At 46.5% G+C, this 26,287-nt stretch overlaps 1 protein-coding gene across 2 annotated transcripts; it reads right to left on the bottom strand.

Moving 5' to 3' along the window:
- Nucleotides 1-549: 549 nt before the first annotated feature.
- Nucleotides 550-26,287, bottom strand: aig1 (androgen-induced 1 (H. sapiens)). Of its 2 annotated transcripts, XM_067241801.1 has the most exons (6): nucleotides 26,109-26,287; nucleotides 24,245-24,400; nucleotides 21,371-21,472; nucleotides 6,386-6,501; nucleotides 3,986-4,152; nucleotides 550-1,437 (listed from the first exon to the last, which is right to left on the bottom strand). In XM_067241801.1, the coding sequence occupies exons 1-6, from the start codon at nucleotides 26,247-26,249 to the stop codon at nucleotides 1,403-1,405; spliced, it is 717 nt and encodes a 238-aa protein (XP_067097902.1). In that variant the 5' UTR covers nucleotides 26,250-26,287; the 3' UTR covers nucleotides 550-1,402. The 2 variants fall into 2 exon arrangements, with proteins under 2 accessions (XP_067097902.1, XP_067097904.1); XM_067241803.1 differs by lacking the exon at nucleotides 3,986-4,152.

The following is a 26,287-nucleotide window of genomic DNA, read 5'->3' as shown; positions in this document are numbered from 1 at the left end:
ATACATTCTAACATTGCTAACAACCTCTGCTTTATCCAAGTGTCAGGTTAGCCCACTTTCCTACCAGCAGAGAGTGTCTGTGTGAGAAAGAAAGCAAGAGAGACCAAGTGTGTGCATATATATGTGTGTGTGAGAGAGCGAGAGATATTGAAAGTGTGTGTGTGGGTGAGAGATTGAGAGTGTGTGTGTGTTTCTCGTTAAAAGCTTGTCCAGCTCTCCACAAAGGAATTGTTATGTTTGGGCAGAGTAAGACAGGCAGAGTGAGCCAGAGAAAATATGGGCCAAACATTAAATCAGTGTGGTGATTTTTCTTTTTAATTGAATGACTGAGCTGCCTTTCCCAGGGAACTTAATGTAACGCGAGTGTGTGAGATGAGCCATGGTGTGTCCCTCTCTCTCTCTCTCTCTCTCTCTCTCTCTCTCTCTCTCTCTCTCTCTCTCTCTCTCTCTCTCTCTCTCTCATACACACACACACACACACACACACACACACACACACACGCTACACCCGACACACATAGAAAACCACAAGTACTTCTAGGCCTACATAACACCTTTTATTGGAAGAGCATACATACAGTTGAGTTCCCTGCTGGGAGCACAGAGGAGGAGGAGAAAGAGCAGCAAGTCAGACCTACCTGGAGCGAAACATTATGGAACTAGGCTGGTGTCACTGGTACCACAAGACCAGATTGGTACCAATCACCACACTGGTATCACTGGTGCCACAAGACCACACTAGTATAATTGGTACCACAAGATTCCACTGATATCACTGGTACCATAAGACCAGACTGGTATCACTAGTACCAGTCACCAATTCTGGTAGCAGACACCTAGCTTGGTTCTACATCTGTTGCTGTGTGCTTTATTTCTATTTTACTCTACTTTATTCTATTCCACCAATTTCTACTCTACTATGTTTTATTCTTTAATCTACTGTACTCTAGCTAACCAAAGGTATATGAGTGGCCTAAAGCACATAGGGAGAACAGCAGCCAGGCTAAGCTCGAACTCAAAAAGAGGTGTAATCCTGGTTAACTCCTCAATATCTCTGAGCATGTTCAGATAGGCATCGTACCCCTGGCAGAAGGTTAATGAGGTTAAATACAGATACCCAATATCGTAGCCTCAGTGCTGAAAGACAAGACGATTATAAACTTATGCCGGACGAAAACGATGATGTCATGATGCAACACTTTCTCGCAGTGACCTCCTCTTACTCCTCTGTGATGAAGACCAGACCGCCACTGCTGGGAGGGACCAGCAGAGAGTGGGGAAAACAGAGGACACCAAAAAATGTTCCGTCCGGTTTTCCTCAACGACAGTGTTTGTATGGGGGTGGGAGAGATGACAGGGGGGGGAGCATCTGCGAGGGGTTCCACTGCCTAACGGGCCGCCCTCAATCTGCTTTTGCTTTGGCTGAGTCCAGAAAACCTTGAGAACACAAAGAGGAACACAGAACACGCTATAAAGACAGCTCTAACATCACAGCTACAGGATTAGATTCATACTTTACATAGTTTCAAACACATATCTATACATAGGGACAAATGTTATTTTTACGCATACAGTACTGTATATTTACAGTGCATCTGAAAAGTATTCACAGCGCTTCCCTTTTTCCACGTTTTTATGTTACAACCATATTCCAAAATTGATTAAATTAATTTTTTCCCTAAAAGTTCTACACACAATACCCCATAATGATTTTGTTGTACATAAGTATTCACAACCTTTGCCATGACACTAAAAATTGAGCTTAGGTGCATCCTGTTTCCACTGATCATCGTTGAGATGTTTCTACAACTTGATTGGAGTCCACCCATGGTAAATTCAGTTGATTTGACATGATTTGGAAATGCACACACATATATATATAAGGACCCACAGTTGACAGTGCATGTCAGAGCAGAAACCAAGCTATGAAGTCCAAGGAATTGTCAATAGACCTCCGAGAAAGGATCGTATTGAGGCAGCAATACAATCCTTGGTCAAGAAGGGCCTTGGTCAGCGAGGTGACCAAGAACCCAATGGTCACTGACAGAGCTCCAGCGTTGCTTTGTGAAGAGAGGAGAACCTTCCAGAAGGACAACCATCTCTGCAGAACTCCACCAATCAAGCCTGTATGGTTGAGTGGCCAGACAGAAGCCACTCCTCAGTAAAAAGCACATGACAGTCCATCTGGAGTTTGCCAAAAGGCACCTGAAGGACTCTCAGACCATGAAAACCAACATTTTCTGGTCTGATGAAACAAAGATTGAACTATTTGGCCTGAATACCAAGCACCGCTCATCACCTGGCATCATGCTGTGGGGATGTTTTTCAATAGCAGGAACTGGTAGACTAGTCAGGATCAAGGGAAAGATGAATGCAGCAATGACATTCTTGATGAAAACCTGCTCTAGAGCGCTCTAGACCTCAGACTGGGACAAAGGTTCATCTTCCAACAGGACAACGACCCTTAGCACACAGCCAGGATAACAAAGAGTGGCTTTGGGACAACTCTGTGAATGTCCTTGAGTGGCCCAGCCAGAGCCCAGACTTGAACCCAATTGAACATCTCTGGAGAGATCTGAAAATGGCAGTGCACCGACGTTCCTCATCCAACCTGATGGAGCTGGAGAGGTCCTGCAAAGCAGAATGGGAGAAACTGCCCAAAAATAGGTGTGCCAAGCTTGTAGCATGATACTCAAAAGACTTATGGCTGTAATTGCTGCCAAAGGTGCAGGTCCCTAGCCTGGCTCTGCCCTCCTACGTACTTCCGCTCAATTTTATTTTTGCTTCTGTATATAGGTCTGGCCATGAGGTACGTAAGTCAGATTTTTCAGGTTGATTTTCTACCGGCGAATCAGCGAACAGGGGGGGTGGGTGAGAACGATGACGTTGATGTTGTGCGCTAGTTTGTGTTGTAGTTCAGTAATGGCGGCGGAAAAAGATGCGAGCAAAGCCATTCGGTCCGTTGTGGCAACGCTGCCGAATATCCAACAGCTAAAGCCGGAGCAAGAACACGTTTTGCTGAGTTTGTTGGTGGCCATGATGTTGTGGCCCTCCTCCCCACGGGGTTCGGGAACGGTTTGATTTTCCAGCTACGGCAGCTAGCTCTGTTACAGTAGTGGTGAAGGAATTGGCTAAGGCGAACGCTAGCGATTGGTTATGGCAGATCAGAGTGGCTCTGGGCAGATCCAATAGTTTTAAACTTCAACAGAGTACCCGCCTACAAGGAAGTCAACGCTTGTCAATGGAGCGAGGCCAGACTCTCTGTACAAATGCAATGTACAAGAGTCTGGTTAGGACCAGGCTAGCAGGTCCCCCCACCACAACACGGACGTGCCGCGGTTGGCGCCCTCTGCTGGTAGTGTGTTTGAAACTCAGGGACAGCGGGAGGGTTAATTTACATTTACATTTACATTTAGTCATTTAGCAGACGCTCTTATCCAGAGCGACTTACAGTAAGTACAGGGACATTCTCCCTGAGGCAAGTAGGGTGAAGTGCCTTGCCCAAGGACACAACATCAGTTGGCATGACCGGGAATCGAACTGGCAACCTTCGGATTACTAGCCCGATTCCCTCACCGCTCAGCCACCTGACTAATTTAAATGGATGCACTTGGGAAATTGCCTCGACCCTCTTCATGCCACCCTAGGCGGCTGCCTATGTCACCTATAGCAAGGATCGGCACTGCAAAGGTGCTTCAACAAAGTATTGAGCAGATGTGAATACTTATGTACATGTTATATTTTCATTCTTAATTTTTGCTAATCCATTAAAAATATGAAACAAACCTTTTTCACCTAGTCATTATGGGGTATTGTGTGTAGAATTTGAGGGGGGAAATGAGTTGAATCCATTTTGAAATAAGGCTGTGAATACTTTCCGGGTACACTGTATAGTTAAAACAGTGGTAGCCTGGTTTGCAAAGCTCAAATGTTCCAATCCCTGCCATTCTACCAGTTTTTCTGTGACCACACACACCACACACACCTCTGCTGGAGGGGTCCCAGATGTAGGTGTTGAGGATGTCCCCCAGGATGTAGTAAAGGCAGAGGAGGAGCATGAGGCAGGAGAAGAACAGCACCCTGGCCAGGGGGCCAATGTACTCCAGCAGGGGGTACACCCACACCCCCGTCACATGGTGCACCCAGCACATCCTGCACGGGACAGGGACAGGAGCCAGTAAGCATCGTCATTCATCTCGTAATTGTCCGTGAGAGAGAAGAAAGATTGATTTGGCAGGTGTGGGTGTGAGGGGGGAGGGGACGACGACTGTGGAGGAGATTCAATACTACGCCTACTGTCTGGCTGTCTGCAGTGTTCACTATTCTGGCAGGTGAGAGGAGGGTCAGTGTATAGTACGCCTCCACAGTCTGTCTGTGTGTCTGTCTGTGTGTGTCTGTCTGTGTATATGGCTGTCTGAAAGGGAGCCCAGTCTGTCTACTCAAGTGGGATGGTGGATGGAAACCAGACTGGAGGAGATATATTTATGTAAAATTATACCTCCTCCAGTCTGGTTTCAAACCTTCTAACCAACACTCCCAACCAATATTTCACATAACCAGAATGGAGGAGGTATAATTTTACATATATATTTTTACATATTTTTCATATATATACATACAGTATTTACATATATATATATACACATGCATACATACGTGTGTACATGTAAACACAGCTAATATACTGTATATTATTAATATATGAATGTAATGTTAATGGAATAAAAAACATACTGTATATAGTCCCGTTAAAATCTTTCAAATTTTCCTTCTTTCTTTTCCCTACAGTGGGTTGTGAGGTACAGTATATACTGAGGCTTCCATGGACTGGGTTGGCTGATGGAGGTTTAAACCCAGAGGAGAGCAGCACCGCAAGAATGGACAACACCGGCGGTGACAAGGTCATCTCAGAGGTGACATGATGCATACAATGTCAAGGGTTTACCAGAAACCAGGCCTGGGCACTGGCTGGGAGATTTGCATCAGATTTGCGACAATCACAACCTCTTCTAGATTTCTGTAAACACCTGAAGCAGTCGCTGAGGGCTCTTCTACAGCCTTCAGGTTCTTATGGTGATGACACTACAGCTAAAGACCTGTCATTCAGTCGGTCGGCTAGTTGGTCGGTCAGCCAGTTAAGCCATTCACTTGACCCGACCATGTAGCACACATTCATCAATGGACCTAATTAAAATCAATTAGGGTTGTTCATTAAAACGCTCAAGTGGTTTGTGGACAACATTGGATAAGTGTTTCTATGCTTGTGTTCCATCTGACGTTGCAGTGGTGTGCATACAAGGTTGCCAGGCTGTTCTGTAAGTCAGTTATGATGCATTTCATGAAAATATCGCTTCGAGGCTAATCAAACTGCATTTATATGGAGCTGAATGGCTTCATCAGCTGTGACAGAATGGTTACATAGTTGATTTGTGTCCAACGCCTTGATTGCTGTCACCATTTGTGTATGTGATTGTGTATCTAGGGGTGTCTTGTTTGCTTGTAGGCGCGCACGCGAGCACTTGTCTGCGCCAGCGCATGTTTATGACAGTTTGAGTACCGTTCTGTGACTTCTGTTGCCGAAGACAACTTTCCGGCTGACAGTCCTCTTTCCCTCCATCTATTGCTCCCTTTTTACTCCTCCTATCTCCCCCTCTCTCTTCTACCCTCTCTATCCTCCGTTCCCTCGCTTTTTCCCAGCTAGGTAATCCCCGTTCTAAGTCAGCCTATGGATTTAACAACCCCACTGCATTTTCCCTCTCCCCCCGCCTCTAACTGTCTGTCAGATACAGCTTCCCTGACCCTGCGAGACTCCGCTCTCAATCCTCTTAATTTCCCCTTGCGGATTAGGACTGAGTGAAGTGTGTGTGTGTCTCAACTAATGCTGATACCTCAGTTTTTTGGCCTCACTGGTATAAAAACACACAATTATATGCTTGTCTTATTATTTCATCCCAACAAATAGATCCACAAATATGGCCAGGTGGGAGGAACTTCTCTCTAACTGCAGGTTAGGTCTGACACTTCACATCAGAAGAACAGCTGGACATGTTCCTTAAATCACTTTCCCCTACTTATTACAACATTAAAGGAGGTACACTTATATTTAGTCATTTAGCAGACGCTCTTATCCAGAGCGACTTACAGTAAGTACGGGGACATTCCCCTGAGGCAAGTAAGGTGAAGTGCCTTGCCCAAGGACACAACGTCATTTTTTCACGTCCAGGAATCAAACCGGCAACCTTCTGATTAGTAGCCCGATTCCCTAACTGCTCAGCCAGCTGAGGTAATAACAAGTCTAGGACTCGTTGGGGGTAGTTTGGATGCTTAAAATACATAAAGTAGATATGTGACAAGACTCTGCTATGGCACAGGATGCAGTACCCACCATAGAACGTATCCTACTGCGAAGGTGCACACGGCTGCCAAGCCGCTAGGCCTGCTGGGATACTGGTGGTGTGTGGTCCTCATCTGGATGATGATAAAGGGCAGAACCGTGGTGTGCTGGGTGGAGGGAGAGAAAGAGACGGGTGTGGGAAGGGAGAGAGAAAGATAGAGGGAGAAAAAGAGAGTGGTTTAGTGGTAATGGTAGACAGTGACAGTAATTGTTTCTCAGTTATAAGATCACAAGAAGGATGTTACGGTTTTTCCTACCAAATAATACAAACCCGTCATGTTAGCATGCCTATCTACTAACCATTCTAGATTAGATAAAAAATTAAAATACTGTTAATTTATGCATGACATATTTCATTATCATCATCTCAGAATAACATGTTTGTTCTCAAAGTAGACTATTCTCTAATACTGTTAGCTAATACTAATTTACAGTATAAGGCTAGCTTTGTGGGGAGAATATTAGCATCTCCTCTTTTTATGCTAGGGGAGTACGATCATTTTTCAGGACTACTTGCTGGCACATTATTAGAAACCAAGGAAAACAAGCTAACTTTCTGACAGGTTACAGTTGGGTGGCCAAAGCCGAGAAAACCTGACTAGCATAACAGCCAGCGAAGGCATTTGCACCAACACATACTTCAAAGGGCTAGGACTCAATAATGGAGGAAGTGTCCTCGGTGCAGTGTGACTGAGCTGTTATCTCTACGCCGGGCTGGAAAGAAACATCTCAGCAACAATGCACTCCTATCGCATTGTTGCACATGAACGAACACAGGACCCATATGTGCACACAGCGGCAGGGTCGAAGATGGTCTGACCTAGCAGGAATACAAAGTTCCTCGGGAATGTGTTCACGCTCACGCACACAAACAGACAAACATGCACAAACACATACTAACTCTCTCTCTTCTTCCTTCTCAGAAGGATATCTTCTCCCCATCATATGACAGAATCTGTCTTTCGCTTTAATCGTTTCTCCTTCTCCATTCTTTCTATTCTTCTACTCCCCAACCTCTTTTATTTTTTACCTCTATTCCTCCACTTCCTGCTTCTGTGCTCTCCTTCCTGTTATTCTACTCCTCCACCGCTTCCTCTCCTTCCCTTCCTCCTGTTCTTCCAGTCCTCCGTCTCCTCCTCTTTCCTGGTTTCCCTCTCTTCCTCCGCCTCCTCACTTCCTTCTGCTATACATCACTTTCTTCTCTTTCCCTTTGACTCCTCTGCCTCATCCTCCTCTCGTCTCCGTTGCTGCAACTACCCTTCTTTTCCCCTCTTCCTTAACTCCATTTCCGGCTCCCGCTGCTTTCCTTCCTCTCTTCTCCTCCGCCGCCTCCTCCTTTTCTCTCCTTGACTTCTACTGCTCCACCACTCTCTCTCTTCTCTCTGAGCCTCCTCCTCTGTTTCCCCCCCTCTCCTCCAGCCCCAGGCTTAACAACTGAGGATGTGCAGATGTAACAGCTGGAAGTGTAAATGAGGTAAGAGCTTCCTCATCCCCTCTGAGACTATAGCATGCACAAGTGTGCGCACGAGCGTGTGTATGAGATAGTGTGTGTGCCCAGTTTGTGTCTGCTGCCTCTGCCTGTTTAATGTTTCCTCTCTCAACTTTCTCTTTGTCTCACACACACACAAATGCTTGTGCACACACACACCCGCTCGCTTTCACAACGCACGCACGTGACCCAATGGCAAATGCTGAGGCAGGAGGAATCTATATTTACGCCAGACCATTAGATGGGAACAGTGATGTTTACTGATCAGATGAGAGATGAGGAGTAGGGGAGGGTGGAGGACTGGAGGGAAGAGGAGAAAAGAGGAGAGGCATGGGAAGTAGATGAGAATAGATGATGGGAGGGTTAGAGAAGGACTAAAACAACCCTCCAATAACAACCCTACACACTCACCACCATTACACATAATCACATTTGACCATTCAGATGCAGCAGGCAGGACTGAGACAAGCCTCTCTCATTCTTTCTGACAATGTTTATTAATTCATGAAATTGAGACGTTCTCATTGGCAGACACCCTGGCCCTGGACCAATCAGGAGATGCCCTGGAAAAAAGTCAGACCTCCACTTTCCCCCCACAGAGCCAATTAGAGGCTCTGGTTCCCGACAGCAGGATTTCAGATCTGCCTTGTGGCCTGGCAGGGATTTGAACCGTCAACCCTCTGGTCTAGAGGACAACGCCTGCTTTAGCTACTGCTGCTGCTCCCATTGCAGTCTGGCCCCATCCTGGTCTCGGCTGGGCTGAGCTGGATGTGTGTGTGTGTGTGAGTGTGTGTGAGTGCATGTATGAGTGAGCGTGTGCATTTGTGAATAAGCGTGCGTGTCTGTGTGTTTTAAAGAGCCACTCGATACCCACACACATCAACCACCGACAGTGCAAACATGCTTCAACATGACTGTCAGTCTGTTAAAACAGAGATGAACTGGGAAAGTTCTAGGGCTGGGAATGTGAACGGGAATGTGAATGGCAAAGTATGGGCATGTATGTGTGTGTGTGCCTAAAGAGGGGGGCCCACAGAAGAGATAAGGTGACTGACAGAACTCTCTCGCTCTCTCTCTCAAGGACGGGTGTAAGGTTACCCAATCATCAACCCCCTTCCACACACACACACACACACAACAAAGTACCCTCACTCTCATTATACTGTATTCTATTACACCACAGGGAGCGCGGTATGTTACTGTCCCTCCTCTCCTCCTCCTCTCTTGGTCGGGGGGGGGGGGGAAGGATGGATGGATGACATGGCCTGACACCGCAACTTCTCTGGAGGGGAGAAGCCTTGGTCTCCGTCTAACTTTAGTCATAACTCCCCCACCCTCCCTCACCCCCCACATAGACCTCTCTGTCTCCACCCCCTTTCTATTTCTCCTCTACTCTTCTCTCTCTCTCTCTCTCTCTCTCTCTCTCTCTCTCTCTCTCTCTCTCTCTCTCTCTCTCTCTCTCTCTCTCTGAGAGGTCTGTGGTTGGGTCAGGATGCCAGGGCTGTCTGAGTGACATCCCTCCTTTTTCTCCCTCCTTTTTTCTCAACTGCTTGCCTCTGCCCAGAGCTGTAGGACTAAATCTGGACAGGCAGACTAAAATATACCACTTAGCACACATTCATGTCTGAAGATGCTTACAAGTTCTGGAAGTGTGCATGTTACCAGAGACCGTGGGTGATTTCGGTCTTCCTAAAAATCTAGACTTTTGAGACCATCTCATTACGATGGAACATTCTAGCACTCACACACACAAACATATATCCTAGAACTCAATAACTCACACGCACACACCACAGGGTGTTATCCAATGCAACACGTCTGCTATCGCACCATACCTTCTGCCACCTCCATCATTCCTCATCGTCATTCAGGCTGAAGAGAGAGAGACAGAGAGAGGGAGAGAGAAAGAGAGAGAGGGAGGGAGGGAGAGGGATAGAGAGAGGGAGGGAGAAAGAGGAGGGTGAGAGGGAAGTGTGAACACAGATGCTAGGTGTTTCTCGGTAACTAGACACGAGAAACACTTAGGGAAGTTTGTAATTCTATGAAAGAACAAACTGTCTCTTTTCTTCTCCCAGCACTCATCGCTTACTCACTCCCTGAGCTTTACATTGGATTTGAGAACAATGGAGGGAAGAAAAAAACACCAGCAGCCATCTTTTCAAGATGAGATGAGTCAATATTTTGCCAGTTGTTAAGGGTGATGTAGCACACTAGCTATGCAGCCTTACTGACTAAGTCTTGGCTCGAGGAAGCTTACAACCTAGCTAATTACAGACTAGGATCAGGTTGGAGGAAGCTAGCAAGGCTAATGGCTAACCCGTACGTGATTGTGTGTTTGTATCCAGTAACTAGCATTACACAGTATCTGACTGTGTGTATGTGTGTGTGTTTGTGTGTCCAGTAATATCAGTGTCCACCAACATGGATTAGGGCTTATTGATCTGGTCTAAGAGATGCAGTGCATCTCCTCTGACCAGGGGAAATAGCCGAGCACAGAGTACATAAAAGAGAACAGAGAGATTGTTTTCCCAGAAAGGATCAATGCCATTGTACTTCCCCATCTTTCTTTGCTCTCTCTCTTTCTATCTTTTTCTATTGTTCTCTCTTTCTCCCTTTCTCTTGGCTTCTTCTTTTTTCCTCTCACTTCCCTCTCTTCCACTCCAGGTTATTGCTTGTCTTCTGGCTAACTGAATCTGTCTCTCTCCAACATCTGTTCTCCTGCTTTGACCCCCCCCCCCCCCTCTCTCTCTCTCTCTCTCTCTCTCTCTCTCTCTCTCTCTCACACACACACACGCACACACAACACACACACACACACACACACTGGCAAGGTAAAATCTGATTCCTTTCTGCTGATTCTCCTTCCCAAAGTTCCATGCATACTGTGCACGTGTGTGTGTGTAAGCAGAAGAGAAAGGGTAGATGAGAGTGCACACACTAAAGACTTTAACAACCTGTAGATTCTCTGTTTTCACTTAAACAAGGTCAGTCTCCAGTCAGAGAGCGTTTCACTTTCAGCTGAGTCTGCAGTTACAGACAACGTCTGGTAATCACTCACGCCCAAAGACTAGACACACACACACACACACACACACACACACACACACACACACACACACACACAGAGTCTTGTAATCTCTCATGCTCACCACAGAAATAAAAGAGCCTAGCCTTTAACAAACAAACATGCATACCGGCACAGCCATTAACACACACACACACACACACACACACACACACACACACACACACACACACTCTCAGATCAGATCTGTTCTGCAGAGCTGTTTTAATCCTCAAAGTCTAGTAAACCGTGCGTGATTAGAGGCCTCTCAATGTGGATGACAGGCAGCACAGCGCCTATACACACCACCTCATCTCATCACCTGTGTATGAGTGTGAGTGTTTGCGTGTGTGTGCGTGTGAGGCCATAGCTCCAGGGTGTTGAGAGGATCAACTGAGTCATTTTACATATGCTGCGTTGTTGCTGTGGAGTGATTTATGTTTGAGTGTGTTATGCTGCTAGATGCAACCTATGTGAAAGGTTAATAACTTAAAGGGTCAGAACTAGCAACATGACCAAGCATTTCCTGCAAAATAGGCTATAACCATATATGGTTCATTCTCATACATGGCTAAATTAATCCATCCTGGGGTCAAATGTACAAAGACAAGTTAGCCTATAGATAAAATGGCCTCTGAAACATGCATATGGGTGTTTCTACAGTTTCAGATTTATGAAAAACCCCACTTAGCTCGAAAATCTGCTTATCTGCACGATTTAGAAACTATGCGTACGCAATGTCAGTGTGATATGGCAACAATGTGGCCGAAAAGTGAAGAGAGATAGCGTGCATAAATAACAACAGCTCACCCAGTCCACAATGGTTATTTGTTATCGTATCGATTAAGCGATTGCGCCTATTTATTTTTCGAGAATCAAAGAAGCAGTTAATTTGCACCCGTTTTCCCAATTCAGTTGTGGAGGACCAAAAGCTGTACATGGGGAAGTGGTGGCCAACTTTTTTATGAGCAAATAAGTCTTACTTAGAAAGAGAGAGACATAGAGGGAGACCAAGACAGAGAGACAAGGGACAGTGAGGGAGAGAAAGGGACAAATTCAAAGTGAAAGAAGCAGAGACTGAGAAACAAAAAGCTTAAACAAAGACTTGACATACATCTTTTGTGTGTTTGTATATACACAAAGATTTGTATTTATATTTTCTACTTACAAATACTATGCTTTATGTAGCTCCTGAATGAGAATCATGTCAAGAGAATATTTTTGAGGATTTCTACAGACACAGACCATAGCGTTTCATCCCCAAATAACCTTTTTTTTATTGTTTACTGTAAGATCTGAGTCATAAGATAAATGAATTAAAGACACAGAGAGCGAGAGAGAAACAGGAGGGACATTAACTTGTCTCCCACGGCACCCAACAGAATACCTCCCATCATGCTCTTCCAGTGAGAGTGCTTCGTTTGCCAGCCTCTCCTTTTCTCTCCTCTCCTCTCTCATTACAGTAGCAAGCAGTCCTTTCCTGAGGAGCCCTCTGGGGAGGTGTTAGATATTTACTTGTTGACGTGTGTCAGCTTGTGTGTGTCTCATCTCCTGCGCGTGTCCCTCTTTCCCTTTATGGGTGCGTCTGCGTGTGTGAGCGGCTTTGAACCTGGGTTCCTCTCAGTGGGTGGGTTTGGGGGGGGGGGTGTTGGGGGGGGGGTGTACTACCACGGTGTGTTTTAGCAGACAGCAGCAAGCTGACAGCTCTCCAAAAGTTGGCTCAGAGACAAACTGAAAAGGAGAGGTGGGGGTGGAGGGTGGAGGAGGGGGGTGGAGGGGGGTGGGGGCTACCTCTTGCTGACAAACTGCCTGTGAGACAACCACCCCTAAGCGATGTTGACAGGACTGCCCTATGTGTGGGGGCTCTAATTGTCAGAGCGATATGAAGAAAGGCATGTTCAGACTGCTGCACACAACCGATGCTATAATAACGTCAAAATACACACACACACACACACACACACAGACACTAAGACACACACACAGACTGTCCCAGCTCCTGTGAAATCATGCTGGTTTTCAACATCTGTTGTCTCTGAGGTAAAATTGCCTCTGATGGCGAATTTGCACATTCAACAACAAACTATTTTAAGTTGAACCTGTCGTTTACGTGTTTGAAGGTGATCCTAATGTTCAGCGAGTTTCTGCATAAGTGAACAGGATGTTTGTTTCATGGCAGGGAGAAGTCTCTGATTCTACAGTAACACACACTGGGTTTGACAGGTGTGTGCAGAGTGTACAAGCGTGTGTGTGTGGACAGTGAGTTGAGAATAGGCTTTTAAGGCTGTGTGTACAGACAGGCAGGAGTGTGTGTGTGTGAGAAGGAAGACAGGTGAGTGCAAAGAACTGTGTATGCCGAGAGACGGAATTGTGTGTATGTGTAATTCTTAGGCCACGGTAGGTGTTTATAGTTTTTTTTCTCAGCATTGTTTTGTATTGTTTCAAAATAGTTTCACCATAGTAACACAGATCTTCTGGAAAACGCTAGTCCACAGCACTGCTGACAAAAGATGAGATGATAAGTACCCATATAGGAGTCCCTTCCTCTTCTAGGTTCTAGAATTTAGGTCAACCTTATCCTAGCCTCGGAAAAATAACTCTCATCATGAAGGCCTAGGGGCTGTGAGATATTGTGTTAGCACACAAGAGGGTGAGTCTCTCTGTTGAGGTCAGGTTTCTAACCTAGCAAAACAACTGGATTTGAAAGATCACGACCACGCGAGAGTCCATCATGCCAAGCTGTCCGTTTGTACTCAAACCACTGTGGTTCGAACCAATCAGCAGGCTACGAGAACCTACTGGCAGCTACAGGAGAGGTTGAAGTTAGCCGTGATAGACGGTGATGGACAGATGGTTCATCCAATCACTTACCAGGTATTTACTGGATTCCATGGACGACTTCCCAGATAGTTGTGTGTAACAAATCATCTGGCAAGTCAGGTTCTGAATGAGATTTTCTTAACTCCTTCACACCTAGAGGACAGACAATGTGCCTCGCTCACTTTCTCCACCCACAATCTTTTCGTGTAATATCCCTCCCTTTCTCCCTCTTGTTTCTATTGCCCTTCTCTTTCCCTCTTTTTCTCTTTCCCCCTTGTTATCTCTCTCCCTTTCCTCCAATTTCTATCCCCCCCACCTCTCTCTGTCTCTCTTCGACTTGTTCTTTCAGTCCACCTACCCCCCCCCCCCCCCCCCCCGTTCCGCCCAGTCCTGATTGTTGCGGCCGTGCGTCCTGCCAAACAGTAACAGCCCCTCAGGCCCCTCCCTCCTCCTCCAATGGGACCGGGACGCGGTTGTTGCCGTGGCGGCGAGCATAAACAAACACTGGCGGTACCATGGAATGCAGCATAATATTGACGATGGTGTAACTCCCACCCCTCCCCCAACAACTACACCCCCACCCCCATCCCCAGTCAGTGGCCCTCAGGAGCAGGTCACAGATGGGCCAAGGGGTCCGAGCCCTAGCAACATAATAATCACAAACTCAACCAGATGAGATAGCTACATGGAGGCCGCTATCACAGACACATTTGCTTCTACTCGCTCTCTCTCACACACACACGCGGGGGCACATACACACACTTCTGGGATTATCCTAGTCAGCAGTATTGCAGCCTGTGTTCTGTGTGTGGATCTATATGTGTGTGTGGGAGTGTGTTTAAAGTATACATTGTATATTATCATAGATAGCCCTGATTTGGTGTCACAAAAAAGGTATATTTACCTAGCAGTTCAGATTTTAGATTTCCCATTTCTATTTGCAACCAGTTATTCCAGATTTGTGTGTGTGTGTTGTTTCACCCCCAGAGAAGGAAGAGTAGGACTGTCTTGGGTAGGGTCATTAACGAACAGTCTTTCCACCACCTGCACCCTTGCCATATGGCTTCTCTCCCAGCTGCAAGGTGGATGGAACTCTCTGGAAGGACCAACAGCACTCAGACTCAGACATTGGAGAGCCGTTTGGCCAGGAAGAGGGGAACACTGGAGACGTGACGGTTGTCTTCTGGTGATGGGGACATGAGGGCTCCCCAGCCCTCCCAGTACCAGGGACAGCGGCCCACGCTGCCTCACAGCCAGGCTGGGGACGGCCACTTTAACTTAAGCTCATTCCCGATCCGCACTTCGCTAATTAGCGCCTGGCTCCACAAAAGCTGGGCTGACAGGGCTCAGAGGAGGGTAGAGCCTTGAACCAGAGGGAGACGAGAGAGAGAGACAGAGAAACTGACACACAGAGAGAGAGGGAGGGAGACAGAGAGAGGGAGAGAAAGAAAGGGAGAGAGAGAGAGCCAAGAGACGGCAGGAGTACCACTCAATCGATTGAATTTTTGTTTTGTGTTCATCACGTACAGGCGTGAACAGCCAATCAGGGTGGAGAAAGTCTCCCCGAAAGAACAGTTTTCTGTTAGTTGTTACTTTTGGTTCATTTAAATGCACCTGAGTGCAGTTAAAAATAAAAATAAATCTCAGTCTACTGAATTGTATGCGTCTCGGCCAACTGAATCTCTGTGGGGTGCCACAGTGTGTGAGTGTGTGCCTGTGTGTTTGTGTGAGTGGAGTCTACAGTTGAAATCAGAATGATGGTTTTGCATATCCGCTCCGGTGGAAAAGCCATGGTTATCTCCAACCAGATTTCAGGATTGATACATAGAACCATTTGCGTATCCATAGTTACTATCTAAATGACTGCTGGTTGAACTGACAGATCTGTACCGGGGTTCTGCTCTGTAGCAGCATAACACCGCCGGTATCTACTGCAGTCTGAATAAAGCTCAAATCTAAACTGACTGACAGAATCTCTTGGTGAGCAGACTGTGGATGTGCAATTATTTTCGGTAAACGGTGACACTGGTGCAGGGGTTGGGGTCATAGAGGGGTATGAGCTAGGGCTGGGCGATGAATTTAAAAAAAAATATCGAAGTAATGACTTCCCTCAATAAAGATAATGTAACATTCATTCATTTTCAATAATATCGATAATGTCGATAGACATTTACATTTAGCAGACGCTCTCATCCAGAGCGCCTTACAGTAAAGTACAGGGACATTCTCCCCGAGGCAAGTAGGGTGAAGTGCCTTGCCCAAGGACACAACGTCATTCTGCACAGCCAGGAATCGAACCGGTAACCTTCAGATTACCAGCCCGACTCCCTAACCTCTCAGCCACCTGACTCCCATAGAGAAAAATTAGGAACAGCAGTCCATTTAATTTATGTGATGAAGCAGGAAGTTGCAGAGAAATAGTAGCCTACGCTCACTAAAATACACTGAGCACCTCGAGTGGAGTAGTCTAGCTAATGTTAACCGCGGAAAATGAGTCTTATTGCTGAAAACAGTGGCAGCGATAGCCATAGCGAGGGAGCAACTTCCAATTAAGAAATTAAAGGGTTCGTCTTCTTCAGTTATTTGGAAGTGGTTTGGCTTTTTAAAATCCAACAAAGAGCAGAGCAATGTTCGGTGCAAATTGTGTAGTAAACAAACCAAGTTTGGTAATACGACAAACTGCAAATGTGGACTTCTCGACAGGTCTACAAACGCCTTTGTAAGCAGAGATTTGTTAAAACGTTTGTTAACAGAGACCATTGAAAAGTCCATATTTGGTTTCTTATATACTACAACAATACGTGGGAAAATCCCAAATCAAACACGACGACTCTGGAGCAGACGCCATGTTGTCAACATCTCCAAGGCAACCGCCTTGCTAGGTCAGTAAATCGTTTTTGCGGACTTCTTAGAACGTCTCTTGACCAATAAGAACAGGGTATTGGTCCAATTATAATACTAGTATAGACAAGTTTATGAGCCGTTTCCGCTCTACTTCCTAAACTCCTCCCTTCGATGCATTTCACTTCCGTTCTGGCGGGCTGGGTTTGTTTTGCTAGCTAGCTCCGTTGTGCCGACAAAGCACTGATATCGCAGTGACAAAGAGGATATACAATTTACAACATGAAGAAAAGTGGTTCGGGAACGACGTGTGCGGTAGTTGGTTGCAAACACTCGAGAAAGCACCTGAACGAGTGGTTAGATAGAGTGCTACGACCACCAGTTTTAAAACCTAGAATCGCCTATAGCCTGTTACAGTTATACTACAGTAGTATGCTTATTGTTTGTAGGCTATTCACATTTTGTTGGTGTTCCTTTGTCCTATTGTTGCAGTGGATTTAATAATTATACATTGATATGTGGATATAATAATTCAAACCTTTCAAAGTGCCAATACACACATCTGTAAAAGCCCGACATGAGGTGTGTAGCCAACCGGTGCTTGTTTAAAGCAGTCATAACCGGGTTCATAGGAAGAATAGATAGATAAGTAGGCACTTCAGGCCACAAGCCACTTAAATAAGGATAACAGTGTACTGCCTGTCTTGTCCTTCTGAAGTTGTTAAATTGAATAGGCTGAACATCAACATGTAACATCAATAGCCTAGAAATTCCAAACGAATTAGCTTTCAATGTTATGTATACCTAGGCTACTTGGACCGTGTCCTGGCAATAAATAAAGAACATTATGCTACATGTTTTGCCAGGATAACTGGCAAGACCATTGAATGTTCATGATGTTCCTGTGTGTTTATTCCTTTGACTGGGTACAACAACACGATCAGTCAACCGACTATAAATGTTTTTAATGTCGGGCTACGAATTTATAGAACAACTTCTGTCTGATACGTGTGGCATCCTTTAGCCAAAAAATTAGCCTACATTTTGCTGAGAGATTGAAGAGCTAGACAACAAATGTTCTAATGAATCACCGACTAAAGTCATCTTCTGACATTGCCTTTGCTCCATGTTAAAAGCTACAAAATGATGGACTGGCAAAAGCTTTATAACTATAAATCTACTCTAAAATGTACTTAAAAGTATGGCGACGACGTTGGCAACTTATCCAGTAGTAAATGTCAAATGACAAGTATGTCAAAGTAGTAGAACCGTGATCCCAAGCTAGCATCGACATCGCTGTGTTCACACCGGCAGATGCTTTGCAAACCACTTCCGGCGGAAATGAAATGCATTTGTGTAGAGTTATGGCGGCACCCTGGGATTTGGCGCGTAAACTTGTCTATATAAGAAACCTTTTTTACCACCTGAAGCAAAATCCCTCGTTGGAACATGCAGAAAGGTTGAGGTCAGAGAAAGAGGCCGCGTTTAGGAGTGGGGACAAAGACAGTTTCAAGGAGTCGAAGAACAGGTTTAGCAAGGCGGTGAGGGAGGCTAAACGACTGTACTCAGAGAGACTAAAACACCAATTCTCTGCAAACGACTGCTTCTGTCTGGAGAGGGCTCAGGCAGATTACCAACTACAAGCCCAGAGCCCCCCACTCCACTAACGACTCCCGCCTGGCCAACGACCTGAATGAGTTCTACTGCAGATTTGAAAGACAATTGGACAGTCCTGAACTACCCCTTCCCACCCAGGAGGCCTCCCACCTCCCCCCCTCTACAGTGACGACTCTCTCCATTCAGGAGGGTGAAGTTAACAGACTTTTCAAGAGGCAGAATCCCCGCAAAGCAGCTGGGCCGGACTGTGTCTCTCCAGCCACCCTCAAGCACTGCGCTGACCAGCTGTCTCCGGTGTTTACCTACATCTTTAACACCTCCCTTGAGACATGCCATGTGCCAGCCTGTCTCAAGTCCTCCACCATCATCCCTGTGCCCAAAAAGCCAAGGCCAACAGGACATAATGACTACAGACCCGTCGCCCTGACCTCTGTGGTAATGAAGTCTTTCGAGCGCCTGGTGCTGGCACACCTTAAATCCATCACTGACCCTCTACTGGACCCCTTGCAGTTTGCCTACAGAGCCAACAGGTCTGTGGACGATGCAGTTAACATGGCCCTCCACTTCACCCTACAGCACCTGGACTCCCCAGCATCCTATGCCAGGATCCTGTTTGTGGACTTCAGCTCTGCCTTCAATACCATCATCCCCGCCCTGCTTCAGGACAAGCTCTCCCAGCTGAACGTGCCTGATTCCACCTGCAGGTGGATCACAGACTTCCTGTCTGACAGGAAGCAGTGCGTTAAGCTGGGAACACAAGTCTCTGACTCCCGGTCCATCAGCACCGGATCACCTCAGGGCTGCGTCCTTTCTCCTCTGCTCTTCTCCCTGTACACCAACAGTTGCACCTCCAGTCAACCGTCCGTCAAACTCCTGAAGTTTGCGGACGACACCACCCTTATTGGGCTCATCTCTGGTGGAGACGAATCTGATTATAGGTGTGAAGCGGCCAACCTGGTGACCTGGTGCAGCCAGAACAACTTAGAGCTCAATGCTCTTAAGACAGTGGAGATGGCTGTGGACTTCAGGAGGAACACAGCCCCACTCACCCCCATCACCCTGTGTGACTCCCCAGTCAACACTGTGGAGTCCTTCCGCTTCCTGGGCACTATCCTCTCCCAGGACCTCAAGTGGGAACTGAACATCAGCTCCCTCATCAAGAAAGCACAACAGAGGATGTACTTCCTTCGGCAGCTGAAGAAGTTCAACCTGCCAAAGACAATGATGGTGCACTTCTACTCAGCCATCATTGAGTCCATCCTCACCTCCTCCATCACCGTCTGGTACGCTGCTGCCACTGCCAAGGACAAGAGCAGACTGCAGCGTATCATCCGTACTGCTGAGAAGGTAATTGGCTGCAATCTGCCTACCCTCGAGGACCTGCACACCTCGAGGACCCTGAGGCGAGCGAGGAAGATTGTGGCCGACTCCTCCCACCCTGGACACTCCCTGTTTCAGTCACTCCCCTCCGGCAGAAGGCTGCGGTCTATCAGGACCAATACCTCACGCCACAAAAACAGTTTCTTCCCTTCCGCTGTTGGCCTCTTCAACAAGGCCAAGGGACCACACTGACTCAAATGACTTCTTGCTTAAAACACTCTGCTTTTTGCACTGCATTACAACATGGTATCTTGTACATTTGTATTTTTTGTAATATTTGTATTTTTATATTGTAATTTACGGCAACTTATATTTTATTGTATATTTAATTCTATTCTAATCCCACTTAGTACTGCTAGTTTATGTACCCTTAGTATAGATAGTCCACATATTTAAATTTTAGGTATATGTTTATTGTATGCACCTTCCTGCCAAAGCAAATTCCTTGTCTGTGCAAACTTTCATGGCGAATAAATCCCATTCTGATTCTGATTCTGAAACTGTGAGTTTGCTTCAAGGTATTGATAAAAAGCAAGGTTTTAAAAAGCTTAAGTTACTTGACTCCAGGTACGTGGTCCCTGGCATTTCTCTCACACCGTGCTGCCTAAACTTTATGCCGAGTGTAGGGAAAAAGTTGAGGAAGAGACTTATTTTGCTACTACTACGGATCTGTCGTCTATCGTCTTAATTATCGTTATCGAATGGAAATATAAATATCTATATTGATCATTTTTTACACATATCGCCCAGCCCTAGTCTGAGCAGTGGAGGGGGATGGAGGGGGCCTTGCTCTTGTGAAGAGCCCTGCTTAATACCTATTGTATGTAAAACACAGTGGGAGACTACAATCTACTGGAGTAAGGTAGGCTATAGTACTATGTAACTGTGGAGTAGTAGAGTGGAGCTTAACTGAGTAGAGTGGAGCAGAGTAGAGTACAGAAGAGTGGAGTGGGGTAGAGAAGAATACAGCAGAGTAGAGTACAGAAGAATGGAGGGGAGTAGAGAAGAATGGAGTACAGTAGAGTACAGGAGAATGGAAAAGAGTATAGTACGATAGAGTGGAACAGAGTAGAGAAGAATTTTGTAGAGTATAGTAGAGTGGAGCTAGCTGAGTAGAGTACAGCAGAGTTTTAAATAGTATGGGAGCAAGGCTGAGTAGAATGTAGTAGAATAGAACACAGTAAGCAGAGCACAGTAGACTAGAATCCCGTTAGCAAGAGCAGAGCAGCATGTAGTAGACTGTATTAGTCCTGACCTGCCAGCAGCCATTCCACTTGATAACTCCTCACAATGAACCAGATCACGGGCAGTGGTGGTGGGGCTCTACTGGTTGCTCATCAACTTATTTGACAATTTCTATACTATTCAGACTGTACAAACTGTTCATGCTATATTATGTTATATTGTAATTATATTGAAAATACATTGCACTGCAGTACACTACACTCTTTTCAATGAATCATACTTGTAGTCCTCTGTACCAGATCACTGGTTAGTTAGTGGTTATTCTACATTACCTGTCGATTTACTTTCGATACGGAGTTCTATATCATTTGTGTATTTGTTTATTTTGTGTAAAAATAAACAAATACAAATGTTGATGCTGTAACGATGCAATTTAACCGAGGTGATGAATAAAGTGCCTCTTTCTTTCCGTCTTTCTGTCTGCCTGTCTGCCTGCCTGCCTGCTTGTCTGTCTGTCTGCCTGTCTGTCGAGTAGTAGAACAGAGTACAATCAGTAAATAAAGAGTAGCATAGTACTTACCATGCCATGGTTCAACCACTGGGGTATGAAGCTGTCCAGAAGTCTGGGATACACCAGGTCTCTGTCATACAGGTACAGCGCCCAGAACATGGTCACCACAAACTGGAGAAGCACAAGAACATAGCAGAACATGGTCACCACAAACGGGAGAAGCACAAGAACATAGCAGAACATGGTCACCACACACTGGAGAAGCACAAGAACATAGCAGAACATGGTCACCACACACTGGAGAAGCACAATAACATAGCAGAACATGGTCACCACAAACTGGAGAAGCATAAGAACATAGCAGAACATGGTCACCACACACTGGAGAAGCGTAAGAACATAGCAGAACATGGTCACCACGCACTAAAGAAAACACACAATAACCACACAACAATTTGCAACTGCCCCCCAAATCTTCTCTCATCCCATATCTTCCTTTTCATCCTCCACTTCTGTTCCCTGGTCATCCATCAGCTTTTACTCGTTTCATCACATACTAACCCCCCCCCCCCCTTCCCCCTCCTTGCTACTCATCTCCGTTTACACCCATCTGCCTTCAGTATGCGGTTCAGTGCTGAGCTGGCGCACAGATCAAATGCACCACGGAGACAAGCGTGTAACTCAGGAAAACTGGCTTGGAACCAGGGGTGCATTTGAAGAGTGAGCTTTATACAGCAGGAGCCTTAGTGGTGGAATCCCACCTCCATGATCCTGACAGGCCTAAAAACTCCTCCCATCGGACTAGTTAATCCACCCACACTAGGATCATTTGTAGTCCGATTAGTGGGTCTCCAGGACAGGTAAGTGCCATGTCAGCCTCTTTGGCCTTTCTATAGTCAGATGCAATCTAGGGTTGGACTAGGAGCTGTCCTGCACCAACCAGATCTGGTCTAGCAGAGGAGCGTGGGTTGGGATCTGTCAAAATTGAATGGAAAGCATTGAGAAGTGCCTCACCCTTCTTTACTGTACCAAGGAGAGAAAACAGCCATTTTAATATCCTCTGTGGGGGCAAGGTGTGAGTGAGGGGCACTCTGTGTGTGTGTGTAGGTGTGTGTGTGTATGTGTGTGTGTGTAAGTGTGTGCGCATACAAAGTTTGAGGAAATAGAGGTCTGAGGCCCAGTGGTTTATTTGGACAATCTAGACATTTCCACACTCTCAGCAGCCCTTTCAGCTCCGGGATGTGTTTGCGTGTGTATGTGCGCTCATGTTTGCGTGCGGTCATCATCGCCCCATTGCCCTTTTTAGGAGAAACCACACCTGGGCCCAAGGCCTTGTGGAACTGGCTGTGGGCCAAACCAATGCGAGCCAGAGAGCAGGGGTGGAATTACCTGATCTGCCAGCTGGGGTGCAGAAAGAACCATGTGAGATGCCCCTGTCTATTGTGCCCCCGATGGAACAATCTCCTCTTTCACCAGGAGGCTCTGGGAAGAATGGAGGGGGCCTAGACTGAGTGCCAGACACATTCACACCTGACCATGGTTGAGGCCGTCAACACACACACACACGCACACACACCAGGGCATGGAGAGCATACATTACCCCCGGTATCCTGTCGATGGGGGTAGGTTTCCCGTAGTGGACGGTGGCGTAGCTGACAGCTATTGTGTGGTGTGTAACTTGTGCGTAACCCGACCTGTGTGCCCGGCACTTAGAAGCCAGCTGTGCCAACGGAATCATCAAATGGCACACTAGTACCAAACAGTAACATGATTGGCTATGTGTGTGTTTCTGTGACAATGATGATGAACCACCATCCCTTGTTCTTTACAGGACTCCCAAGCTCACCTAGGTGTGTGTATGTGAGGTCACCGACAGGACTCCCTTCTCCTGTTCTCTGATGACTTGCGTAGATTGAGGGGTCAACCCTAGGTCACGGCACAGGTCACATGACCTGGTTCCTAGACACCAGGAAAGACTGAGGCCCGGAGATGCACAGCCTATTGTTGAGAACACGTCACACACACACACACACACATACACAACTCAGCACTCTCTCTGTACAGAAGAGCAGCTCCAGTATGCCAGCAGGGAGATGAAAGACAGCAGCACTAGCTTGGCCCCCGGCCTGGAAATAGAACACTGCCCCTCTGTGTCCGTCCGCCCACGACAAGGCAAATATTAGCCCCGGGCCTTAAAAAACACACACCAAAACATGGCCCCCCCCCCCATGGCACCTCAACACCCTCCTAAAGCCTCCCCTATCCCTCCACAACATCATCGACTCTCCCATTAACCTCTTTCCCTCCCCTCCACCCCCACGCGCCTCACCTCCCACGGCTGCCAGCAGCCTCCTACGTCAACAACCCTCACCAACCCCACCCTTACTACCTCTGTTTTTCCCTGACCGCCCCCCCTCCCCGAACTATTTACAGAGTAACCTACTGTAGCCTTTAAAGCCCCACCCCTCACCCACTACCACCACACCTACCCTCACACTAAACAGTTTTTTTGTGCGATTAAAACGCACAAAGAAAATGTGGATGTGATTGGTACAGAAAGCACTGTCTCCCCCCACCCCGCCCCGACACACACACAATCACACAAATACACACCGTCACATCTCCACCATACTCCACACGAAACACAGCACCAGGAACCTGATTTCAATATTTTACACGTCATTACGCGATGCCTATCAGTGTCACCAGTCCTGCTAAAATAAACATAGACCTTCCACCTGACCCCTGGTTCCAGCTCCACCAGGAGGGAACAGACAGATAAACTCCTTGCTATTTGCAAAACAAATCGTGGACAGTGTGGACCTCTCAGATATAGCACCACAGACAAGACCAGCCAAATCTCACAAGAGCAACACGGATGGCAACATTCATACTACTGTTTCGTCACACAGGAAGTCAGGACAGTAGGAAAGATTCACCCACCACCCCGACGGGGAAGGCCAGCACGGACATCATCCAGTCTCGTAGGCCAATCAGCTTGCGGAGTTGTCTCTCCTGCTCCTGGCTTTCACTGCCTTTAGTGAGCAGGCTGGACAGGTCGGTCAGCACACAGACACCAAAGAACACAGCCTGGATCACCTGCAGGAGCAGAGGGAGGAACACATGTTCAAATATATTATTCAAGTATATTATGCAAACCCCCCAAAAAACATTTACAATGCATAATGAGCATTATTATAGAATGTGTGGAATGCATGGTAGAATGCATGACATGATGACTAGTCCCATTAGACAGTCATATATTTTTTGGCATACAGTATTGCAGATTGTATGACCCCCCCCCCCCTACCATCACCTAACCCCCTTCCACACATAAATGTACAGTATACATACAAGCACATACACACACACAGACCTCCTCTCTCCTATCACATGACTCCCTGTGTGACCCAACAGAGAGGAGTGGGGGCCATGCTCTGGCACAGCAGCTATCAGATGCCACCCCACACAGTGTGTGCGTGTGTGTGTGTGACTGTGTGTGGGGTCCGGCTTGCCTGCTTAATAATGAAGGTGCATACATGAGAACAAACAGAGTGTGCCGCTTAGCTCATGGCATGTGTGTGTTTGTGTGTGTATTCGTGTGCCTGATTGAGTGTGTATGTCACTGAAGGACTGGCTTCACTAGTCCAGAGTCCCAGAGACTGTGGGCTAGTGAGACAGTATCCAGAGAGACAATCCTGACCCAGAACAACACAAGCTGCAGGAATACCCTCCCAAAGAGAGTCAAGCTCATAGGAGGCTTGAAGAAAGACCGACCCCCCAAATGTTGACGCTTCATAGATAGAAGCTGAAGAGAGAGTGGAGGCTGGTGAGTTGAAGAGGGATATAATGGAGTGGACTGTACTCTGGGGGTGACCGTGTCAAATTGGAATTTTTATGACCGCGCCTGGATTTCAAATCAAGCCAAAAAGGAATAACAGACACACACGCACACTCACAGTCATGCTTCATTGCTTTGTGTGAAAAGCTAGATGTTGTAATGGACGGTAACAAAACAAGTTTATGGGCGTTATTGCATTTAGCACCGTGGCAATAAAAGGCCCTAGTAAAAAAAGGCTTCAGAAAAAGGCCTTCTAATACGGGAAAACATGAGTCATAAGCTGACAGACTGACAGACCAGCAGGAGCTGTGAAAATGTGTGTGTGTGCGTATGTATGTATGTGCAAGTGTATGTGTGTGTATTTGAGGGCTTGTTGAAGAGGGAGAGACAATTTGTCTACGTTCCCCAAATTCAGTTTAAGGTATAAATGTGATGAAACTATTAAACATGATGGAACAAGAAAACGAGACAGCACCCAAGAGAACGTAGAGCTGACATGTGTTTTCCAATTTCAATATGTTCATCTGACTTGGGATTCATTTAAACTCGAGATATAGTTATCTTCATAACATCATCCGGTACCCACGAGGAAGTTGCAGCACAACTAATTGTGATTGATGGTGTGATTACAGGCAACACTGCATGAACAATAGAGAGAAACCGGCTTGCATCAGTAGCAGCCAGGAGAGAAGAGAAGAGAGGAGGAGGGGGGTGTTTGGATGAGTGTGAGCTTTAAAAGGAACACGTGCCCAAAAATGCGAGCAATCCGTAACAATGCTGGATGAAACGCATTCCTCACAGGCTGCATATCCGTAACGGACATCATACAGGCGCACTCCAAGCCCGTTGAGGAACCGGGGGTTGGCGGTATCAACCGGAGGTAGGTTACTGATCCCGTAGCATCCATAGCATAAGCGATAGCATCCCTGAATGGACCCGGACTTGACAACAACAATGCGCACTTACCAGGTCAATGAACGTTAGAAACTTCCAGCTCCCGCCATACGTTTGATGAGCAGGCATGTCAATAGCCTTGTAGTTGCAGAGGATGGAGAAATATGACAGAAGGATGGCAACCCTCAGCACCTGCGACGGAATGAGCGCCATGTTTCCTTGCCCCCTCTTTTCCTGTTTTCTCCCGCTGT

The sequence above is a fragment of the Osmerus mordax genome, chromosome 8 (genome assembly GCF_038355195.1).
Source record: "Osmerus mordax isolate fOsmMor3 chromosome 8, fOsmMor3.pri, whole genome shotgun sequence".
In the NCBI taxonomy this organism is placed as follows: domain Eukaryota; kingdom Metazoa; phylum Chordata; class Actinopteri; order Osmeriformes; family Osmeridae; genus Osmerus; species Osmerus mordax.
This window is presented reverse-complemented; position numbering and strand designations above follow the sequence as displayed.

Coding starts and splice junctions, on each gene's coding strand:
- aig1 (XM_067241801.1), bottom strand. CDS start 26,249: ATGGCGCTCATTCCGTCGCAGGTGCTGAGGGTTGCCATCCTTCTGTCA. Junction 21,473..24,244: donor TGGCCTTCCCCGTCGGGGTG/GTGGGTGAATCT, acceptor GTGCTTCTCCAG/TTTGTGGTGACCATGTTCTG. Junction 1,438..3,985: donor CTGGGACCCCTCCAGCAGAG/GTGTGTGTGGTG, acceptor TGTGTTCTCAAG/GTTTTCTGGACTCAGCCAAA.